General features: G+C 34.3%; 1 protein-coding gene across 2 annotated transcripts in view; it reads right to left on the reverse strand.

Moving 5' to 3' along the window:
- The window catches only part of LOC129947955 (protein encore), a 54,203-nt gene that overhangs the window by 7,012 nt on the left and 22,324 nt on the right, over nucleotides 1-24,867 (reverse strand). Inside the window, exons 3-12 of one of the 2 annotated variants that reach the window (XM_056058740.1) lie at nucleotides 21,932-22,082; nucleotides 18,888-19,899; nucleotides 18,671-18,830; nucleotides 18,447-18,597; nucleotides 10,703-11,008; nucleotides 10,411-10,637; nucleotides 9,921-10,136; nucleotides 518-879; nucleotides 299-453; nucleotides 8-238 (exon numbers count right to left, since the gene is read on the reverse strand). In XM_056058740.1, the coding sequence (XP_055914715.1) occupies nucleotides 8-238; nucleotides 299-453; nucleotides 518-879; nucleotides 9,921-10,136; nucleotides 10,411-10,637; nucleotides 10,703-11,008; nucleotides 18,447-18,597; nucleotides 18,671-18,830; nucleotides 18,888-19,899; nucleotides 21,932-22,060 (2,949 nt within the window). In that variant the 5' untranslated portion in view covers nucleotides 22,061-22,082. The remainder of the gene's footprint in view (nucleotides 1-7; nucleotides 239-298; nucleotides 454-517; nucleotides 880-9,920; nucleotides 10,137-10,410; nucleotides 10,638-10,702; nucleotides 11,009-18,446; nucleotides 18,598-18,670; nucleotides 18,831-18,887; nucleotides 19,900-21,931; nucleotides 22,083-24,867) is intronic. The other variant, XM_056058741.1, reaches the window with a different exon arrangement.

Consider the following 24,867-nt stretch of genomic DNA (forward strand, 5'->3'; position numbering starts at 1 on the left):
TACTCACTCCTTGCTGATATGTCGTTGTGGAATATGGATTAGTATTTGCTGTTTGGAACACTGTTGAACCATCAATAGCCTGATAGCTTTGGGTATAGCTCCAATTCTTGGGTTCATCTTTTTTGCTATCATTGGTACTAGCTGGTGTGGAACTACTTGAATTTGAAAGTTCTGCTGTTGTTGGTTGTTGTATTGGTTGAGCTCTTACTTCAATTTTCGGTTCATTTTGAGGAACAATCTAATAAAAACAAAATGTTCGTATTCAAGGTTTACACAAAACTGTAATGAAAAAACCTACTTCGTTTGACTGTACTGGTCCTTCTGGGTCAGGAGAAGGTATATTCGGGCTTGTTGCTTGATGTTTGAATTTTTGCACCTCTATTCGGTCAAAAACCTTTGCTGTAACCGTTACAGCTGATTTTTCACAGTCTTCTCCCGATACTCCAGTCGTTTCTATTCAAAAACAAGCATGTGAATTTAATGTACATATATCGTTGGAATCATAGTTAACCCTTACCTTCTTGTATGTCATCCATTTCACGCTTAGTAATACTACTATCTTTGGAATCGTTCTCTTCATCCCTACTTATGGCTGCCAGCACCACAGTTTGAGTAGATGATTCCGAAACAGTCTCTGTTGAACTTTCTGCGATGGTATTATTTACTACTTCTCCGCTTGTTCCTCCTCCTCCTCCATTCGATGAAGATGAAGACACTAAATCGTTACCGGATGAAGAGGAGTTATCCATTTTACTGACGAGTTTATGCTTATCGGTTTGTTTCTTCTTCATATTGACCCCTAACGGTGATTTACTGTACACTCCGGAAGCCATTGCTTGACTTGGTGGCAAATTGGACGGATCAAAATGATAAATTGAACTAAAAAAACAAGCGCAAGTACACAAAATGTTAGAATTTAAATGCCTCAACTTTTGTACTCAGTCATTATTTTGTTTTTAATTGGGAGCCAATTCAACAAGCCGTTTAAAAACAACTAGATTCAAAAATTGGTTTTGTATTTTTTTTTGTGAAAATAAATCAAGTGATTCGTGATATTTTAATGTTGGTATTGGTGGTAGAAGTGGTGGTGATGTATTTTTTGTTATTATTTTCGAAATCAAAAGCCATATTATATAAATTGAAATTGAAGAACAAGCTAAAACTATTATTATTCTTTAACTTAGGTATGCAAACATTTCACATCAAGTCCGAACAAAAATTATATTTTTATAACACACAGAAGCAAAGGAAGACAAAAAATAAAACATAAAATGAGAAGAATATTTCCGTTTAAAGAAATCAAATTAAAAAACAACAAAATCATAACAAAACAGTGACATACCAAAATCAATAACTTTTAAAAAAGAACTAAAATTCTAGTAACGAAAACCCAGGCACAGGATAGCAAGTCATTGTCTGAATTGGTTAATAAACCTGAGACATGAGAGGTTGTTAATAATGCCAATCAAGCAAACTTTTTACAATCAGTTGCCCTAATCTGTTCGGGGATTTCAAGAAGTTAGTCCATTTCTTTTACAGTTATATGGATTTTTGTTTTAATGTGGGTATATTTTTGTTGGATTGGAGACAGAAAGTTTTTCTTTGTAATTTAAATTAATTATTTATGTATTTTTTTTATTGAACACAACTTTCTAATGAGGATATATTTTAGTTATATTTTAGTTTGCAAAATGTTTCTTTTTTTCATCAAGTTTAATTAGGGAAGGACAAAAATTACGATGTCGAACAATTTGTTCGTGAAATATTTTGAAAATTTGACTATTCAAAGATGGTTTTCGAGTAATTCATGTTGCTAAAAAGAAAAAAACAAAACAGAAGTTTTGGAAAAATCAATAAATGGTTTTCCTTTTTTTAATTCTGCTAAACAGATTGCTAGAAATTGCTTGTCCACTTATACACATAAGAGGAAAGAGGAAACTTTTCAACCGGGCTAAAGCCGCAAGATTAGCCTCTCAATGGGACTCTTACAAAGAATCCCTAAGAATCTACAAGAAGGCACTAAGGAATTCGAAGCGATATTCTTGGCGATCCTTCTGTGGCACGATAGAAGAAACTTCTGAAGCCTCTAGGTTACGGAAAATTCTTTCAACTAGTCCAGCGAAACCAAGCTGCTTGAAAAATGCAGACGGCTCCTGGACAAATTCAAGTAATGAATCGCTGAACTTACTATTGCACACTCACTTTCCTGGTAGTTCTCTTACCGAAACTTGTAACAATTATATACGTTCAAGTTCAAATACAACATATCCACAAGGTCTGATCACAAGGGATAAGCTAAGCTACAATGGGCTCTCAACAGCTTCAAACCATTTAAATCTGCAGGACCAGATGGAATAATACCGAGTTACAAAAGACTTTTGACATAACTGCACCAATCCTTGAGGCAATTTTTACCAGCTGTCTTTACCTGGTACATGTTCCCTCGGCATGGAGAGAAGTTAAAGTTGTTTTTATATCCAAAGGAGGTAAATGCTCCCAAGTCAATACTAAAGATCTACGACCTATAAGTCAATCATCATTCCTTCTTAAGACCTTGGAAAGATTGATTGATATGCATTTAAGGGCACGTATCGATACAAGACTTCTGTCTTCGTCTCAATATGCCTACTGTAAGGGTAAATCGGTGGAAACAGCGTTACACACTTTAGTATGCACCGTCGAATATTCCCTCCATCATAAAGAGATCACTATGGTTGCTTTCCTTGACATCGAAGGTACCTTTAACAAAGTGGACACATCTGCACTAACATCTCTAAATGTAGAGAGTTCGCTTCGGGAGTTAATTCATTTAATGCTTACTAGCAGAATAATTAACTCAAAACTGGGCAACTCTTCTGGTAGACGATTCATTAGTAGAGGGACACCGCAAGGTGGTGTTCTATCTCCTCTCTTCTGGAACCTAGGGGTGAATGAAATCCTAACTAGTCTGGATGCGGAGGGCTTCAGAGTGATAGCCTATGCGGACGACGTTGCTATAGCAGTTTCAGGAAAGCATCTTAACATCCTAAGAGAACTCGTATAAAATGCGTTGGACAGACTAATACTTTGGGCTGATCGGTGTGAACAAAACCGATCTAGTCTTATTTTCGAGGAGACACAAAATTCCATTTGTCAATCCTCCCTATATTGAAGGAATTCAATTAAAATTCTCAGACGGGACTTAATACCTGGGTCTTGTCTTAGATAAAAAACTAACTTGGATACGCAACGTACAGGAAAGAGTCAAAAAAGCTACTGTAGATCTCTTTTCTTGCGAAAAAGCTATTGTTAATAAATGGGGCTTACAACCCAGAATCACGGCTATACACATCGGTAATCACACCGATCTTAATGTACGGTGCGGCAGTATGGTTGAATGCTTTAGAGAAAGGTATAAACAGTGATAAGCTAAATAAAGTCCAACGGATTGCTTCGCACGACCTCATCTGCGGCACTGGACACCTTACTCTACCTAACACCTCTTTACATATTTAGGAAACAAACAGCTGCAAGCTCTGCTATTCGTCTCAAATCTTCGTCGAAGACTTTTGGCGATAAAGGAAGTTTTGTCCTGGCTTAAAGAAAACGTGATATCAACATCTTACATATATCCGTATTTTCTCAGATAGCAAGGCCGCTATCAAATCTCTGGACTCTGTCTCTACAAACCCTATAAAAGTCCATAAGTGTCGAGCATCTGTAATGGAGATTGCACAACAGTTTAATATTTACCTTTGCTGATGAACTCGCCAGAAATGGTACAGTACAGCCCATCCTACCACGTTTGGCACGTACTGGCATACCAATCGCTACTTGTAAACTGTTGCTAATGAAAGACGCTGTGAGGAGGGCAGGCACCAGGTGGAACAACATCACCACATGTCAAGTCATAAAAAAACATCTGGCCAACACTGGATTTAAAACGTTCAAGGTGCTTGCTCTCTCTAAGCAGATCGAATATAAGCTCGATAATAGGTGTCATAACCGGACACTGTTTAATAGTAAAGCACGCCAAGAGACTAGGCGTATTCTCAAATGACTTTTGCCGAAGCTGTATGAACGAGGAAAAAACACTTCTTCATCTTCTCTGCACATGTCCTGCTCTGACTCGAAAACGCAAGAATTACCGAGGAGAATTTTTTTCCTCTCACGTTTTGTAGGGGACTCAAACTGGTTCCATTGAGCTAAGGAGAAAGCCTCAAGATTCATGTGGTATCACAACGGGCCATTAAACTGGCCTAAGTGTGTCCGTTTCCGTCTTGGACAGCCACTATAACCTTACCAAACTCTGCTAAAAGTATATTTAAAAGATGAATGCTTTATGACTTAATGTTAAAATACTCTTATAAATATATTAAGTTTAAATATTTTCACTTCTGAGATTGAGTTAGCGTTGTCTAAGCTTAAGGGTGATATCAGCGACGTGATATTAATGGAATTTCACCAATCAATGTGTGCGAATGCATTGACTGTTCCTTTAAAAATTATTTTTAATCGTTCACTTGCAAATGAGTTTCTTAATACTTGGAAACGTTTAACAATCACTCCTATTTACAAATCAGGTAGTAGGCAAGATGCTTCAAACTATCTTAAAGCAATGATTTCAACTTACCAACATGGTTTTGTAGCTGGTAGATCGCTATTTTTAGTAATTTAGTCTTGAATGCACTTGAGAAAGGTTATCAGTATGATGTTGTCTATACTGACTTTTCTAAAGCTTTTGACGTAGTCAATCATGATGCTTTACTTATTAAGATAAATAAAGTAGGTTTTCACTCAAACTTTTTAAAATGGATAAATTCATACTTAAGGGATCATATTCAGTACGTATAAATAACATTATTTCGGCACTGGTATTTGCTACGTGGGGTGTCCCGCAAGGATGCCATCTTGGTCCTCTTCTTTTTTTGTTGTTTATAAACGACATTCCTAAAATTTTTAAATTCAAAGTGCTTGATGTTCGCGGATGATCTAAAAGTATTTCGTTATATAAAATCTGAACATAATTGTTTTCTTTTGCAACAAGATCTTGATCTTTTATCGGTCTGGTATTTATGTAACTGTTTACATTTGAACATTTCCAAATGTCAAAGCCTTACGTTTTCTCGAAACCGTTGTCCAATTAATTTTATCTTTAAAATCAATCATATGCCACTGTCCGTTATAACCTTTAAAAAAGATCTTGGGGTGATTTTTGACACAAAACTTGACTTTGTAAAGCATATAGAGGCAGTTCAATGTTAGGTTTCATATTGCGAAACTCAACGGAGTTTTCCGATCCACACACCTTAAAGTGTTTATATTTTGCGTTTGTAAGGACTGATCTTGAATACTGCAGTGAATACTTTCATATTTTCTTCATTCATTTAGAATCGAAAAGATCCAAAAAGGGTTTACGAGAGTTGTAGTGAAAAGGCTTCAATGGGACATAAAACTTCATACCTATGAAACGAGATGTAAATTACTTTTTTTTGCCTCTTCACATTCGTAGAAAGTTCACAGAGGTTATGTTCGTTCATTCGTGACATAGTAGCAGATTATATTGACTATTCACAAATTTTAGCTGTAATTGGGATTAATTTTCCTGCGAGATTGCTTCGAAACCAATAGTTTTATAAGAAAAAAAGTCTACATAGGTTTAATATAAGTTGGCCTTTTTCTTTAGCTATCTAGAACACAGAGTTTTATCAGTATTTTTTTGTTGGATATATAAAATTTCATAATCTGTATGTTAAAAGATAGTTTAAGATAATTTTATGAGATTAAGAGTCATAACAAAGTTACTTAAATCTATTAAATACATGCTGTTTTAACAAGTGGTATTTTATTTATATCCAGCTTTATACATTTCGATGATGAAAAATCCATTAGAGTAATTGGTTTCTCCTAATTGCAATTTGGTTTGATCTAAATGCAACTTTATTTTCGCAACATCTTTATAATCTCCAAATATTGAGTCCTATAGTTTTGAATATTTACAGATTTGTTGGTAATTAATTATCTGGGTGCAAACCTGCACACTTTATTGATTTATAGATTTTAATTTATCGACTTAACATCTAAGTAAAGTATTGCTATTTAGTCAACTTGTACTTAGGAATTTGAATATTTGATAGTATTTATTATATAAGAAAAGAATTGGGTCTTGACATCAACGAGGAGAAAAAGAAGTATTTACTGTCGTCAAATAGAGTCGATTCTCACCGTAGACTCAGTCAAAATGTGACAATTGACAGATACAACTTCGAGGTGGTAAACGACTTTGTTTATCTGGGCACTTCTGTTAATTCTGCAAATGACATCGGCGTGGAGATAGAATTACCCTTGCTAATCGCTGTTTCTTTGGCCTAAACAAGCAGTTGAATAATAAGGCTCTATCGCGAAGTATCAAATTGACACTATACAAAACCTTAATGATCCCAGTTTTGCTGTATGGTGCTGAAGCATGGACACTCTCCCAGGCGGATGAAGGATCTCTTGGTATATTCAAGACGAAAGTTCTGCATACAATCTATGGTCCGGTTTGTGTCGACAGGCAAAGTAACATCTGGCGGAGAAGATATAATCATGAGTTATACAAGCTGTACACCGACTTGCCACCTATAAAAAAACTGCGTGTTAAATGCTTAAGGCAAGTCGAGCGAATGAACATCAAAGGTATTCAACGCCAAGCCTGAGGAAACGAGAAGCAGAGGCAGGCCTCATCTCCGGTGAAGTGATCAAGTTGAGGCCCACGCACGTCAACTTGGTATTCGAAACTGGAGGCAGCGAGCTAGAGATCGAGAAAGCTGGCGAAAGTTATTACTTGAGGCCCAGGAGCACAATGCAATTTAGAGCCAACTAAAGTAAAGTAAAGTAAGTAATTTATTATATAAAGCGACATAATTATGAACTTTAAATTAATCCTGAAGCACAATCAGGGGAATATCGCAAATGAGCAGTTAGTACAAAATGAACGAATATACCTTTCAACTTAGATTGTAAGTTTATTTATGTTTCTTCGCATTCAATGGAAAATCAGTGCTAATTCTTGTTTAAGCTTTGATGGCAATTAAGTATAAGACTATAAGTTTGGACGGAGGCAATCCTAAACTTATACAGCTGTTTCTTACTTTCCTTCTCAAATACATCCCAAATATTTTCAAATTAAAAAAATTAACCTACTTGTTTTTATTCCCTTTTCGTGGAAAATGGTTCCCAAGTCTCAAATTGAGCAGAGATCAATTTTTCTATTTTTGTCTTGAGTATTTGAAACAATATTTGAACATTTGAATACAAAGTTGTTGACTCTGGTTTCATTTGCATTCCTACTCAAAAAGATTTACATGACAACCGTGGTGGGTGTTTGAAGTTACTAGACTTCTCAAAAGCTTTCAATATTGTTAACTATACTAATCTCTGTAAAAAGCTACAGTTCAGTTTTGAATTGTATATTCCAACTTCTGCGTTTTTATCTCAATGCATAATTTATCACTTAATTTGAAAAAGTCAAAATCCTTGCATCAGTTAGACACTCTCAAATAAATCCAACAAGACAAGAAAAATTGAACGATTTTGTAAATAAAAGGATTTTGATTGACTGAAATCGAATCTGCAAAATATTCCCGTTTAATATGTGGCCAAAAATATTATGGCTTATGCAATACCATAATAATTAATATGATATGAAAATTGACTTATGTAAAATGTCCTATTATTTTTCGTTTCGAGCTGCCAAACAGAACCCGAACTATTCAACCAATGAGATCGATTTTTCTATCTCCCTCTCGTTGTAATTTATTTGAACAAAACTGAAATAAGGACTGGCCCTCTTTAAGTAGAAGTCGAAAAGAACAGTCAATTTCCATTTTTTTGAGGTATTCTTCCCTATTGTACGTAAAATAAAGAAAAGAGTATTAAACTTAAAAGTTTACAGTTTTTTGTCAACTAAAAAAGCTTATTTGAAAAAATTAGAAACGGTATTCGAAGGAAATTACTTTCCTCTAAACATTTCTTTTGAAATTATTATTTCTCTATAAGCATTCAATGATTTTTGTCGAATCTGCCTTTTTTTATAATATAAGCGCACACTCAAGTAGATAATACTCTACCCTTATTATGTAGACACAGTGTGAGCACTAAGAAAGGGAAAGAGGGGTTTTAAGGAGGTGTCGGTGCGCATCGGTTTTGAATTCCTGAATATTGCAATGGCTGGGAAAGACAGAGTGTGGCAAGTCATTCCACATTCGCGTAGTACGGCTAAAGAACGAATCTCTGTACTTGACAATACCACCGAAGTTGGGCTCGAGTGTATATTGATAAGCTTTCCTAGAAGCGCGAGTATTACGGTTGAACTGTTTAAGGGGAGGAATGCAGCTGGCTATTTCTCTAGAGCATAAACCATTAAAATAACGGTAAAGGAGGGTGAGACAAGAAACATTTCGACACAAACACAGATGTTCAAGCGACGTAAATGATCTTATGATGGTATTATCACCAATCAATCTAAATGCTCTACATTCAATACTATCCAAGAGGCTTAAGATGCAGGAGCACCAACCCACTGGAGATAGAACAGAGCTATGGGGCACAACAGCATTTATTTTGTAGTTTTCAGACTTCTATCCAATACAACATGTATAGAACGATTCAAAAGGTTATTACTAATCCAATAAAGGAGGGATTCAGGAAATCCGAAGCACGCATTTTTGATAAGAGAGCCTGATGCCAAACCCTATCAAATGCTTTTTCTTAGTTTCTCCAAAGCGATGTATGGATTTACTCCACTGTTGATGTAAGATGAACCATGAGATCACGAGTGGACCTATTGCTACGAAAGCCGTATTGCCGTCATTAAGAAGCTTCCGATCTTCAAGATATTTCTTGAGCTGATAATTGTTCAGCGTTTACATGACCTTGGAAAGAAGGGACGTAAGTGCAATCGGTTGGTAATTAGAGGGTGAGGACGATTCGGCTTTTTTGGGGATAGGCTGGACAAAAAAACATACTTTGTAAAAACACTTTAACATTTTTATGGGATCCAGGTTTAAATTTTGATCCGTAGACTATAGAAGAGAACATTTCTTGAAGAATTACAATTTTTGTTAAAGCATCGGTTATTAGGATCCCCTTCGAATACGTTCATTTAAGATTTCGTATACAAGATTTTTATTTTTATTATTTTTAATTAAAATTAAATTAGAGACTATTTTATAAATAGAGGTGTAAAATTAAATAGCAAGTCAGTAATAGCCCCTGTTTTTTCGCTGGTGATAAAATTTATTTAAAAAGGAGAATTTCAATTTTCTTACAAGTTAAAAAAGTAAGAAAATAACAGCATAGAATGAAGCAAATAAACGCACTCAAAAGAAAACCATTTTAAATATAAAAAAAACACAGCAACATGAGGTCGAAGTTATTTAAAAAACAACAACAACAACAATAACTTATAGTAGTTGTACAACCCTTGAGAAGCAAAATGGTATTATTACTATTATTCATTATTAGTGCATCATATTAGTAAAAAAATATAAACAAAAAAAAACGAAACATAGGTAATCGAAGTTGGTAAAATTAATAAAAATATATATATATTAAATATATATAATAGGAGAAGTACAATAAAACAAAAATTAAATTAAATAAGATCAACAGAGGATTAATATCAAAATAAAACGAAATATTAGAAGTTAGCAAATTTTATTTAATTAAAAATTAAATAAAGAAAAAAGAATAAATCAAACGTTTTGCAAACTTTTTGTTTAAAATCTATCGGAAATCGCCTTCAAAAGAATAATATCAACATAGATATACAGTTATCAATCAATTTTTGTGAACTTTATATTTAATCAACAAAAAGAAAGGAAACTCTGTTGTGTTTTTTTTTAAAGATTTATAAAGTTAAGTTTGTTTGTTAATTTTTGTTTTTAATCGTAAATTACCCGTCTTGATTAACTATTGGTTGCAACGTGTGCGGATTTATGAGGACACTGCCTCGTGGCACACTGGCTATGTCAGTGACGGCCCATACAAGCCCACATGGAGCCGGTGGCGGCGAGTGGACCACAGACGGTTCTGGCGTGTGTTCATCACTCCCATATCCAGTTGGAGAGGGAGTTACCGAATCGGACCGCAGGGATTGTGTTTGTGTTTTATATCTATTTATTAAAAAACAAAATGGGAGAACACATAAATTCAGTGAGAAAGAGAGATCTTTTTCAATATTATTTACATCAAATTGTAATTTTGACTTTTTCTGTTTTATATTTTTTTTTTCTTTAATCTCCATATGCACACTTTCTCAATGTCGGAAATAATATACTTTAATATTTCATGAACAAAATTTATAAATTACATAGCGACTAGATGCAATCTGTATACTCATAAAAAATAAACACCTTAGAAAAATCCATTTCAATTACGGGTACTTACCCGCTACTTGAAGGTGATAATCGCCATGGTGTACTCGTGCTGCCGATAGAATCTTGCTTCGAAAACATTCGTGGTCCGGAGCTTTTTGTGGAATTCACGGAATCGCCACGAAGTAGCGGAGCTCCACTGTTGCCGTTGTTATTATTTGGTGGGGGGCCGCCATAGCCGCCGAAGCTGTGAGATTTTGAAACACTTGGTCGTCCATCGTTGCGCATGTCATTTGATTGCTAATAAAAAAAGTACACAATTAAAAATTTTGTCTTTTTTTTAAGGATTGGGGAAAATAACTTACGGGAGATTGAACTTTCAGCATCTTGTTACTCTGACGCATTCTTGAAGCCTGCTCTGAGTTTTCTGACCAATTCCAGTATGGTTCTTCCATCATTTCACCATTTTCGCGGTTGCGAAAAATTCGTCTTCGAACTTTTTCATATTCTTCTTCGCGTTCCTCAAAACTTTTTGCTTTCCTATCAAGTGTACCACGATCGGGGCATAAATAACTTTGGCGAGAGTCATCGAAGCTATGAGTATCACGTTTAAGAATTGATTTTCTTGGCTCATCTGACATGCGTTCACGAAACAGGGACTTGAATCGAATCTGAGAAAAAAAAATAATGTTTTTCTTAGAAAAGAAATTATACATGATTCATTATATATTTTTTAACTTTCTCGCATTGACATAAGGAAGGTATTTTTTTATATTTATTACTAAATATAATGTTGACCTTTTTTATCGTTCACAATGGTCAAAATTCCATCACTAACTTTGAACTGGCTCTATCCAATAACCATTAACTCCTAATGAAACAATTCCTAATAACAAAATTCATGACAAATACATGTAAGAACTGCTTACTTTAAAAATTAAATTAGTTCAACAACTTCTTATCTAAAAGTCTGAATAAGTCTGATGATAAAACAACTTTTAACAATTAAAAATAAATTAAAAGACCCATTATACGCCGACCGAGTTGTCTCGGCGACACCTAATTTACTGCCAACCGCGAAACAATGCCGACCGAGATCGTGGTCTGCCTTCAGTTTTTGAAAAATTAAATATTTTTTAATGAGGACTAATTTCATTTCTATATCCTTAGGAGTTCGTTTACAATTTAATATTTTCTAACAACAATAAATATAAGAAAACCTAATACATATTAAGGGAAAAAATAACAATTAACACTTTTGATAGGAGTAAATACGTCATTGCATAGATCCTTTTGACCTATTTATGCATTTCAGAAATATTTACATTCAATCCAATTTCTGGAGGATTTCTGAATCTTTCCATTTCGAAATAAATTAAGAATTTTTGAGTATATTAAGAATTTCAAAGGTAAATCTTACGAAGTCGAAAGTTTGAAAACTTTACCTTATATCGAGGAACATTGTAATCCTTCATTTCTAAAAAAGCCTGATGGAACCTGGACAGCCTCTCCAGCCGAATCTCTTGAGCTACTGATGAAGACGCACTTTCCGGGTTGCGAGAGTGATAACCCCGAATCGCTTGAAACCACAGAGCTAAACGTAGCTCATATGGAGCAAGTCAATTTCGTCATAACCAGAGAAAATATTTTGTGGGCCATCAATACTTTTTCTCCACATAAATTCCCAGGCATGGATGGCATACTGCCAGTTATGCTTCAAAAGTTGCATGATGTGGAGCTCCATGGCTGGAACAAATTTTTAAAGGATGTTTCGTTCTCAAACATGGGCTCATGTCGTGGAGACAGGTCAAAGTAGTTTTTATCCCGAAAGTGGGTAGGCGAGGTCACGAATCCGCGAAGGATTTCAGACCAATAAGCTTAACATCTTTTGTGCTTAAAACCTTGGAGCGCACTCTTGATTACCATATTAGAGAAATCCTAGTTGGACGACCTCTCGAAAGCTCTCAGCATGCTTATCTTAAGGGCAAATCTACGGAGACTGCCCTGCATGAGGTAGTGCGTACTGTAGAACAAACAATCCATTATAAAAAATTTACTCTTGCCACCTTCCTAGGCATAGAAGGTGCTTTTAACAACGTCCTTACAGAATCCATAGAAGAATCGCTCGTTAAGTACGGTGTAGAAGACTTCATTCGAGAATGGATTATTTCCATGCTCAGTGGTAGGAAGATTCGAGCCTCTCTACGCAATACAATCGCAACAAAACACGTGAGTAGGCGAACACCCCAGGGTGGTGTTCTTTCGCCTCTTCTATGGCTTCTGGTCATGGATACAATTCTCGTTAAATTAGAGAGATGTGGAGTGAAGGCGGTAGGCTACGCGGATGATTTGGTGCTATTGGTGTCAGGAAAGTACACCTCTGTGATTAGTGAAATCAAGGAGTCAGCTTTTAAGAAAGTTAGCAACTTGGCCACTAGTTGTGGACTAGGAGTTAACCAAACTAAAACTGATCTGTTGCTCTTTACCACCAAAACTAAAGTACCGCCCTACACACTACCTTGACTCAACGGTCAAATCCTATCATTGTCTTCCAGTGCAAAATATTTGGGAGTTATACTTGATCCTAAAACTGGAAACTAAATATTGAAGTACGGGTTAAGAGGGCCTGTGTTGCCTTCTACGCCTGCAGCAAAACTTTCGGCAAAAAGTGGGGACTCCAGCGAAGATGATTTTATGGACGTACACAGCCGTAGTTCGCCATAACATATGGTTCGATTGTATGGTGGCCTGCTCTTAGCAAAGCCTATAACATTAATAAGCTTAAGAAGGTTCAGAGAACAGCTTGCGTGGGCACCACAGGGGCCATGCGTACTTGCCCAACGGACGCCTTAAACGTTATTTTGGATCTTCTACCAATCGACCTTTTTATTAAATACATAGTTTCCTGCAGCGCTATTAGGCTGAAGGAATCAAATAGCTGGTTGTCAAAACCTTATGGTCACAGCAACACTACGAAATTGATTCCCTCAGATATTATCTCGGTAGACACTGACTACTGCACTCCTACTTTGAACCTTAGTAAGGGTTTTAAGGTTATTTTCCCATCGAGAGAAGATTGGGAGGATGACATCGTGTCTATAGGTTTCGACACAACCATCTTTACTGACGGCTCAAAAATGGAGATGCTTAAACAAAACCCAAACTAAAACCGAAATGTGGCTATCTTTACAGACAGTCAGGCAGCTGTCAAAGCCATTAACTCGGCCATATCCTCATCTAAATTGGTCCAGCAATGTCGCGATGAGCTTGCGAGCCTGAATATTAACCTCGGTGTCACCCTGATCTGGGTTCCGGGCCATAGTGGTATCGTGGGAAATGAACGGGCTGACGAGCTAGCCAGGCAAGGATCGGCCCTTCATAGCTCATTTGCGGAAATGGTTAACATTCCTCTTGGTGCTATGAAGGGTAAAATTTTTTCTATCTACCAAACTGAATCAAACCGAAGGTGGAGCAATTTACCCAACTGCATTATATCTAGGAAGATATGGCCCACCTATAACAAAACCACGATCTTCTATGCAGGCCAAGGCAAGACATAGCCAGGATTGTTGCGGTTTATACCGGACATTGGCCTTTAGGAGTTCATGCAGAGAAGTTGGGTATCTCTTACAACACCTTTTGCCGTAGCTGTAGTGACCAAAGAGAAAGTGAAACCATAATCCATTTCCTCTGCAAATGTCCTGCTTTGGCAAACACCAGAATGAAATGCTTTGGAAAAGCATTCTTTCAAGAACTCGATGAGCTATCTGAGACAAAGATTAGAGACCTAATCTTTTTTCTCAATGCGACAAAATGGCTCTAACATAATCGCTATTAAGCTTCTCTATCAATCTATCCCTTTCAATCAAAGGTCAAACGAGTTTTTGGTATCAAAACGGCGCACTACAGCGCTAGTTGGATCTCAGGCTAGGTTGCATTGAGATCGCCATTTCTACCTACCTACCTACCCTTATCTTATAAACTTCCCATAGGAAGTTATTGTAATGGGTCCGATTTGACAAATTGAATATTTTGACATTTCTTGACGTTTCAAGATCCCTAGAGCCGATATAAAAGATTTTTAGAGACATGTCTGTGCGTCCGAACGTTCGCGAAGCTTTTTACCGTCCATAGCTTAAGAACCAGAAGAGATATCGACTTCAAATAAATTTTGTTATGCAGATAATAATGCGGTTCTCGATATCTCGTGAACAATAGAAGATATTGACTTCAAATAATTCTAATCATCCAAATTGTATTTTTTTTATAAACATTTTAAATTTTTTTTCTAAAATTAGTAAAAATTTGTTTTTTGACTAAAAATCTCGTAAAAAACATGGCGTTGAATCTCATACATTGTAATGATTCTAGATCATTTTGGTCAAATGTACGTATTCTAGCTGGCTGAAATAATAAGTCAACGGTCTCTGCTATTGATGTGGTTACAATTGCTTTTTACTTCAAAACACTTTTCACAGCAGACTCTTGTCAAACGAACATAAGTTTTGCACTACCATTCACTTATTTTGATGAGTTAGATTCCCGATTTTCAATGCTAGAGCTAATAGTGGCTTTAACAAAAATGAAGGATAATAAGGCTCCGTGCTTAGATTGCATACCGGTCGAGTTCTACAAAAAAGGGAAGCTTATAATTTCTAGAACAAATTTAACTTTTGTTTTGTGTATTTGACCAATTATGTTATTTATATATAAGATATTTTGTTTGGCTCTTTTGGTCTTTTTGTTTTTGGAATGTAAATAAAAAACTTATTTCATTCTATCCCAACGTTTCGTAAGTGTTCCTTACTTCTTCAGTGGTGTCTTTTTCAATATTTTACATTAAATCACATTAATTCTATTAATTTCACTCCCATTCCTGCATCCTTCCAATGACGGCACTGACACAAAATTGAAAATAAATTAACAAAAAGAATATGAAATAAATAATAGACATAAACAAGAAAAACTATCAAATTAAACAGATTTGACACTTTTATCATAGAATGTTCGCAGGTACTTTTTTGATTATAATGCTATAGCTTTGTTTTTTAATAAACAAGATGTTTATAGATGGGACAATTCCAAATAGCTTCCGATCTTCATACTCTTCTATGATCTTTAAAAAGGAAGATCGTAAACTAGCGGGGAATCTCTGTTCTCAGCTCTCTGCGGAAAATTTTCACACAATTACTGTACCTAAGGCTTGTTTCCTGAGTTGAAAGGAATAATAAAATAAGTTGTTTCCAAGCTGGGTTCCGATCAAATTTCTCTACAAATTTTTACTTTAACGAGTGTTGCTAGAAGTTTAATTGATAAGAAAAAGAATCTCTATGCTTTTTTTTGTAGATTTCAAAGCCGCCTTTGACACTATAAACAGAAGGTTACTACTTTTCAAACTTACAGATATAGGCTTGTCTACAAAGTTCATAAGAATATATGAACAACTAATATCAATAACAAGTTCAGTAGTAAACATTGGTATGAGTTTGTCAAATCAATTTAAATCTGAAACGGGAGTTCCACAGGTTTGCATTTTGAGACCCCTTAATTTTTCCCTCTTCATCAATGACATTGAAGATCAAATTCCAGGTAGTGTTATTTTTGGAGATGTACGTATCAAGGTGCTTTTATATGCAGATGACCTTGTCTTCTAACCAATAATCCAGAGACTTTGCAGCTCCAGATTAACAAATTAAAACAATATTGCGATACTTGGGACCTTAAAATAAATACTTTAAAGTCAAAGATAATGGTTTTTAGATCTCAAAACCTTAGGTACAATACTAATCGCAATTGACATCTTGACGGCTGAAACATAGAAGTAGTGACTGATTACAAATACCTATGATTTACTTCTACAAATTCGGCTGTATATGATAGCTAATCACTTTTTTGAGTACATTGTATGATATTTGAAAATTTCAGAATTTGACTGCCAGAGGACTGACGAGTATTATATTGAAATTTTATACAAATTAGTAAAAATCTCTTAGGATTTATTAATGATAACTTAAAATCAATTTGTAGCAATTAAAAATAATTATTAATATGGAATACTATAAGAAAATAATATATCAGTTTTCAAAACAGACTTTTGACATTTAACGAAACGTTAGTCAACTATCTTTTACAACTTTCACATAGTTTTACCAAATATTTCTAAGTAATCAACAAACAATATGAACAAAATCTAAAAATATTCATATTAAAAGTAGTAATGATCATTAAATGAAGAACAATAACTATAAACCGGACACAGGACTGACAAAAGAGACGAAATTTAAGATTATAATCAAAACTAATTTCGAATATAAACAAACTACATTTTAACAAATCAAAGTATAATATGAATAAATAAAAATAAACTTTAGATTTACAAAAAAATAACGACCAATAACGAATAGGACTGACATGTTGACTGGCTTAGCACGAGAATAGACAACAAACATAACCCAAACTCTGGTACAGTGATGGTGGCCGTCAAATTGTGCTACCCGCAACTAACTTTATTACCAACATTAAAATTTAAAGTGAGATTTGACTTTGAGTCGGCGATATTTCGCACGAATTTTAAATTTAAATAACACCCAACGGACTGACGAATAAAACTGAACACAAAATTTCTTACTTTTTTAAATAAAGCGGAGAACATTGCCTTATAAAAGATGTAGTATATATTAAACTATATACATCACAGATTGTAGTTAATTGATAACTTTTCTCATATCAATGATAATTTTTACTAGACAGTTACTTAATTGATGATTTTCAGGGTTGTGACATGCCAAAGGACTGACATTTTAAGAAATAATTGTGTTTTTTTAATAACTTGTATTCAAAATAAATAACTGCAATTGAGTGACCAAATAGAGGTCTTTCCATTGTTTTAAAATAAATTGCAATCTCAATAAAATATAATAAGACTTTTTATATATTGGTTGATGACATCGAGTTACCCAACTTTTGTATAATCACCCATATATATATTAACTTTTAATACAAAGCGGTCTAATGATAAACTTTGTTTTAGCTAAACTAAAAGCCTTTGTGTATTGAAACACTTTAACTTCTTTTTTATATATACCTTCGTTTTAATTTATAATTATATTATTATTATTTATTATTATTGTAAAAATTATTTATGTACATAATAAATATTTTATATTATAATGTTTGTATTCGATTATTCTTTTCATTGATATAAGGTTTATATTTTAACTGTTTAATGAAATTTATAAACTGTACTCTCTCTAAACGTATTTATTTAATTCATATAATTTGCATTTTCGGCAGACGGCTTATAAGCTATGTGTGTAAATCTTTTAAACTAATTCTGTTAAATATATTATATGCATAAAATAAGGAATAAATAATAATAATAATATAACTTACAACTTTTTTAACAAAACACGAAAAGCCTAAAAACCTTTTAAGCAACACAAATCGACAGACGGGATTGGAAGTTATCAGTGTGGGTCGCATCCCAGCCCATTTTTATTGGATAGAATAAACCTTAACTAATCGAATGGGTATACGTTTCTTTTAAGCAGATTTTTGTTATAATAAATAATACGGTTCCTGACCTTTTCGGGAGAATTATTCAAACAAAAAACGTCGCTAGGGTAAATGAATTTATCTATGAAATTTTATTGATTGACACTGAAAATGTTGTGCCTAAACACTCGATTTCCTTTCTTTTCCCTACACAATCCAATCTCTAATTTTATCATCATTGATTTATTTTCCAAGTATTTTACGTCTATGGTGGGAAATGAATTTTGTCTACAAGAATTTTTTAATTTAAAGAATTCATGTTTTATCTGATAGCCAGTCAATTTGATTTTGACACAGTTTATATAAAATTTCATTTCATATATACTCTTGACTTATCAAGAGACATCTTAAATCGAAGCAACTAACGCTAATGGATTGATTGATTGCAGAAATAAAGATCTTCGATTTCGACTGTTAAAAATGCTGACGACTAAATGAGGCAATCATTACCATTAATTGGCTACAAATCAAAATAAAATTATTACTCCCTTAAACCTATTCATACCAAAAAAAGAAATTTTTATAAAAATAAAATATTATCATTGCATATCTTACGTCTGGGAGACGAGTGCCTTTCGTTGTTGCTACTATTACGCACTGTTGTGTGGCCGTGTCAACATTATGTTCCATTCCAAAGAATGCAGCTGTCCTATGTATAAGCATTCGATTATAAGACGAAGCTGCTGGAAATCGCATCTCATGACGTCTATTTTTTTTTTAAAGTAGATAAATAAAAGAAAATTAACAAAAAGAAAATAATAATTATATAACAAACTAACGTTTTATCTTGAGCCAGCTCAATAAGATCCTTTTCAATTTTCATCAAGGTATTTCTATCTTTTGGATTCTTATTTAAGGTTTCCTTGAAGAAAAGCACCAGATCCACGCCACTCTGGTCAGTAAATTGCTCCATTGAGCTATCTGTAATTTTGAGATTATCTGAATTTAAAATTTGATGGCTCATTTTGTTTTTGTTTAAATTGACAATCCACCTACCTCGTGATATGAATCCAGAAGTACTGTTGCTATTGCCACCGTCCATGCTAGACGAGGAACCCATGTTTTTTAGTCGTGGTTTTGAACTTTTCGAATTCGAGTTCGTCCTGTGTTTCTTTCCCATGCGTTCATGCTTGCTAATGTCGCTTGGGCTGTCGGTCAAACTGTTTTGATTTTCATCTGGTGATAATGAATTGTTACTATTCTGGCTGTCATTTCGAGGACAACGGTTTTCTTTGTCATAGAATGATATCGCTCCATCTTGTGGAATGCCTCGAGAATCTGGATGTATGTAATGTGATCCGTTACCACTGTTTTCTGTTTGGTTGTTCATGTATTCTATGTTACAAGAATTCGAATTTGAAGCAACACAATTACCCCCACTTCCATTGCCTCCTCCACCGGTGTCTACCGTCTTTGTTATTTCCAAAACAACTTTTTTGCCATTGCCGTTGCCGAATTCAATTTTGTTGGTATGTTCGCTGCCAGCAGATGGCGCTGTTGAACACTGTTGTTGATGGGCGTTGTTGAACTTGTCCATTAGATCCCGATTAGTATTATTATTGTTTTGGTTGTTATTGTTGTTATTATTATTGTTGTTGGAATTTCCAGAATTAGGATTTGTGTTACCCGATTGTGAATTTCGAGGACTTTTTGATGACTTGGGTGGAGATAGTTTTGGAAAGTCCGCTTCGTTGCAGATGACACTCTGCTGTTGTTGTTGCTGTTGTTGTTGGGAGTGTTGACTAGTAACAATTACCGAGGGAGTTTCTAACAATGGGGTTGGGGACAACAAGGTAGATGATTGTACATGCATTTTGCAATCGTTTGTTTCCTGTGATGGGCTATGCGTCGATGATGTAGACGATGACGACGAAGACGAGGATGACGATGCCAATCCGCAGTTTGTTGATGTCAATTGGTGATCTGTGCGAGGAGTAGGAGTCCGTGGTGGAGATGTTGATTCACGCATTGCATGGCTTCGTGTTAAGTGCTTACCTTTCATATTGCCCTAAAAGAAAAACAAAGACACATTTATATAATATTTATAGTTATGGTTAAGGAATATTAAAGCAAACAATAAAAAGTATGTCCTACATAAATTGACGTCAAATAATAGACTGACAGGATAAAAAAAAGATTTGTGTTAAAACCGATGAATATTTTATGAAACCCATAATGACATAAGGAAACATAAAATTAAGTTCAATTCCAGGGAAGTTTGTAAAAACACTTTAAACACATAGAAGGAAAAAAGCTGAGTATTTGTCCTGTCTGTTATCTCAGCGACGTGAGTATATTTATTCAAATTAAGTATTATAGTAAATATTTGAGTTACGCAACATTGCTATAATAAATTTTCTATAACCGAAACGACGAAGAATAAACCCGCTTGTATGAATCTATAGCGTTAACCAATATATAACGTCATGACATGATAGCACCATTATTAAGACTCAGTCCACACTCGTATAACACAATGTAAACAATTATTTCCGACCCAAGCATTCTGGTGTGGTTATTATTTTGAAAAGTAGGTACAAAATCACCAGTACAGTCTTTAAGCAAAACCTAATAACTAACCTTAACTGCTGTTTAATTACTTTTCTATATCTATTTCCATATACATAACCATGTGTATGTACATAATGTGTATAAATTCTCGTTCTTTACACTACCAACTAATAGATGACCTTTCACTTTTCTTTTCATCGATTTCAGTACTCTGTGACATCACTATACTGTTTTAGGGATTTAACTAAACTATGCAAAGTCAGGCAATCCACTGCCACTTACCCTTCTGCATGAAAACCCTACATTCTAAAACATTAGGCGAGACAAGCAAACAATGTAATAGTTTTCCTACACATCCATCCAGATACGATACTTAGTACACTGGCAAGGGAATGAGTGTAAGTATGTATGGTTGTTTGTTTTTGGAACGAAAAACATAGTGACTTATGCAGGGCCGCATTTTTTCATTTTCAAAAGCAGCTGAATATTAACAATTTAAACAGATTTACTCTTTCAGCCTTTCATGGAGTATCTTATTTAGAGATTTCAAAACTTAACATTCAATTCTAATCTTAAGTGCCAGGAGTTAAAGTCCAATGGCCTTGTCTTGCACATAATACTTGGTCTAAAAGTGCCCAACTGACTATTGGTGTAAAATTGAAAATCATATTTCCAAGTCGTTTAGACAGACTAGAAAAAAAAACAAATTTCTTCCCCTCATCCTTTTCTCAAGTTTATTATATTAAATGGATACAAACGTGTAACAGTCGGTAATTGAAGACATGCAACTATTTTGCGCCTTTAAATAAAACAATACACATTGCAACGGACCTGAACTACAACAAAGGGCAAGGAGCAAGTCATTTTATCAGATCGTGATTGACATTTATAAAAATTACTCTATAACACGATAAATAATGCCGATAACTCGTGTCGTTCCGACTGCAATGTGGTTTGGTTAAGTAAAAAAAAAAGAAACTAATAAAAGTGGTACGGTACGATAGAGCCTTGCGTGCCAATAGCGGATGAGATTTCATTGAAGCATTCACTTAAAGCTTCTCAGGAAAAATTAAAAAAAAATCAATAGCACGACCTTGATAGGCAGGCAGCTCTTTTGCCACAAACAAAAACAGGCTCAGGCATAGCAATCAAATAACTTTATATGAGCAAATAAATGTAAAATCGGTATCAAAGAATACCTTGAACTTGAGATGGAAAATGTCGGCTGTTTGAGTAATTATTATTCGAATTCACGTTAGCAGAACTCAGTCAAGAAATGGTTGTTGTTTTTTCTTTTGTATTTTCTTCAGTTATGGGAAATTCCTATTAGTGTTAAAAGTATGAGTTTTATTTTTATTAATCAATAATAATTTTGTATTCCAACCGACCGACCACGATGAGATGACTGCTAACGGATATGCGGGCCAATAATATTATAAAAATTATAATAAAACAAATTTCTACAAGAAAATAATAAAATTGATTAGTTTGGGTGTGCAATAAGCTAATTGTATTATTTGTTGGCTTACTCTAGATCTGCTATTGCCAAAGCTGTTTTGTCTGTTAAGGGAATCTTCGCTGTAGTCTTTTTGAATTTGGGATGTGGCCAAGTTATGGACGTTTGGAGTCACAGCAATTTGCGTTTGTACCGAACTCATAATCACACCTCCGGCAATAGTTCTGCAAATGACAAAAAAAGGACTTAATTGATTGAAATTGTTGAATTAGTCAAATAAGGTGAATGTTAAAAAATTTGGTTTATTGGAAAAAAATTGAAAATCCGTATAAAACGAATTAGAATTGTAATTTTAAAAAGCTCTAACCACTTAAAGTGTTTGAAGTGTGATTATGAGTGTATAAAAAAAAAATCTATAGCAAGTTTTAAAGAACTCAAACATATTAATCATTTGATAAAGGCAAACACAAATATACAACATTTTGTGAATAGATGTATCCTTTATGTTTGATAAAAACCTATGAATTCTCTCAACTTTACACGTTTAGTTTTATTAATTGAAATATGGGTTTAACGTACTTTTAATTGAGCTACAGAGATTTATTGTCCTGAGATCTTTTGAGATAGTTAGTCAGTTATTTCTATATGCCTTCAACATAAGCCAGAGGAGTTACAGTAAATACTTAATTTGAATATGTTTTCGAAATCTTAATCAAACGGGACAAACTCAATATTTGAATACCTCTGCACAAATAAAAAAAACACAATTGATGGCTGATAGCGTAAGTAGTAAGTAAGTTTATTTTTATTATTTTCAGGTTATAAAGTCCTTTAATAAATTTATATTTAAACACGAGCGTAAGCAAAAAATATGGAAGAATTTAAGACCAGATACCGGTGCACATTGGTCTAAAAGTTCTGATCATCAAAATAGAAACAGGGTTGGCCAACGCATTTTACATTCTCGAAGTGCGATTTAAGAAAAAATCTCTATACTTGACTGTATGACCAAAATTGAGCTCAATGGTAAACTGATAGCATTCGTGGAAGTGCGAGTATTACGGCTGAATTTTAAAAGGGGTGGAAACTGGCCAATTTGACAAAATATTGTTTGTGAAAATATCGAAAAAAAACAAATAAAGGCATAAAACTGTTTGGCGGTATTCGAGGGAAGTACAAGATTGATCTTTAAATATTTATCAATACAAATTTTGCAGCTTTAGCTTAATCAAAACATAGCTCAACAAAATAAATCCAAACATTTTGCTGTTACACTTGTAACTTCGCCGTCTATTCATTTTATTATAAAAAGAAGAAAACAGACAAAATATAAATTTGATAATCGATCTTTTAATATTTTATCTTCAGTTTTGTATGCAAAATTAATATTGACGCTTTAAATTATATTTTACGACCGTAATAAAGGGTGATTTCTTAGATATTATCTTTTTGGCAATACTGGTTTAAACAGCTGACGCACGTTTCGTGTTTTGTTTCACTGTCAAACATCTAAAGTTTGGTCTATAATTTAACCATGAATCGTCTTACAAACGAATGACCTTTGCAACTTATTGAATTTTATTATTTAAATGCGTACTTTGTTAAGAATGTTCATTACCGAAAAATTGTGTTCAGCGACAAAGCTCATTTTTGGTTCAATGGATACGTAAATAAGCAAAATTGTCGAGTTTGGAGTGAATATCAACCAGAAGCATTGCAAGAGCTACCAGTGCACCCAGAAAAAGTCACAGTTTGGTGGCATCATTGGACCGTACTTCTTCTAAGACGATGTGAATCGTAACGTAGCTGTGAATGGTGAGCGCTACACTGATATGATTTCCATCTTGTTTTTTTTTCTAAAATGCAAGAGCTTGACTTGCATGACATGTGGTTTCAACAAGACGGTGCCACATGCCAAACAGCACGCGCAACAATGGACTTATTGAGAGGCGAGTTCGGTGAACATTTTATTTCACGTATGGGACCGGCCAATTGGAAGCCTAGATCGTGCGATTTAGACTATTTTCTGTGGGGCTATGTTAAAGCTCATGTCTATACAGACAAGCCCGCTGCAATTGACGCATTGGAAGAAAACATTGAGGCATTTATTAGTGAGATACCGGCCGGAATTGGACTAAGTGGATGGACCATTTGAGAGGCAGTCAAGGTCAACACTTGCATGAAATAATCTGCAAACATTAAATTATATGGACCATACTATCGATTCAAATAAAGATTTTATGAATTTTTCTCAATTGTATGTTTTTTTTTTAAACTTTCCTATAGCTTTTAAAATCAAGCCTACTCAAAGAGTTATACACGTAATGGTAATAACAATGCGAGCAAAAAGATTCGAAAGAAGTTACTAATATAAATTCGCATAGAGCAGCAAAAAATAACCCTAGTCTTGGCTGTAACATTCGAAATAGTGATTCAAGTAAAAGTAAACTACTGAACATTTCTGGTGCCGGTGTTATGGTTGAATACTTGGAGAGAGAAAAAAGAAAACGGCCTATTTCAATTGATCACTGTTTTAAATAATGTAAAATAATGAAATATGTACACGAAACATTGAGCGTTATTTGAGGGAATGACTCCATTACCCAATTTTACTTCAAAAATATTTATTGTCACCAAAACTATTTTGGAGAATGTTCTTCGTGCAAGATTATTGGTTAATAGTTACAACAAACCATCTGCCGAATTTATTGTTTCCAGTATCCTTATAAAGGCCTCTTTTGAAAAACTTTGAACGAAACTATAATGGTTTAAATTATTTTAACAAATGAGAAAGAAAAAAACAAAATGCTTACATATAGGTTGGTTGATATAGAGGGTTTGATTTATCTCTTAATTAGGGCCATAACCGTATTCATTTTTTTTTTTTTTTTTTTTTTTTGAGTTTTTTTGCTTAGTAAGTATCAAAACGCTTTCGTTTAGCGATAATCGTTTTACAGAATGACCCCCCTGGTATAAAGGCTTAAAAGATTACAGACAGATTAAAATGGG

Source organism: Eupeodes corollae, chromosome 2 (genome assembly GCF_945859685.1).
Source record: "Eupeodes corollae chromosome 2, idEupCoro1.1, whole genome shotgun sequence".
NCBI classification, from domain to species: Eukaryota; Metazoa; Arthropoda; class Insecta; order Diptera; family Syrphidae; genus Eupeodes; species Eupeodes corollae.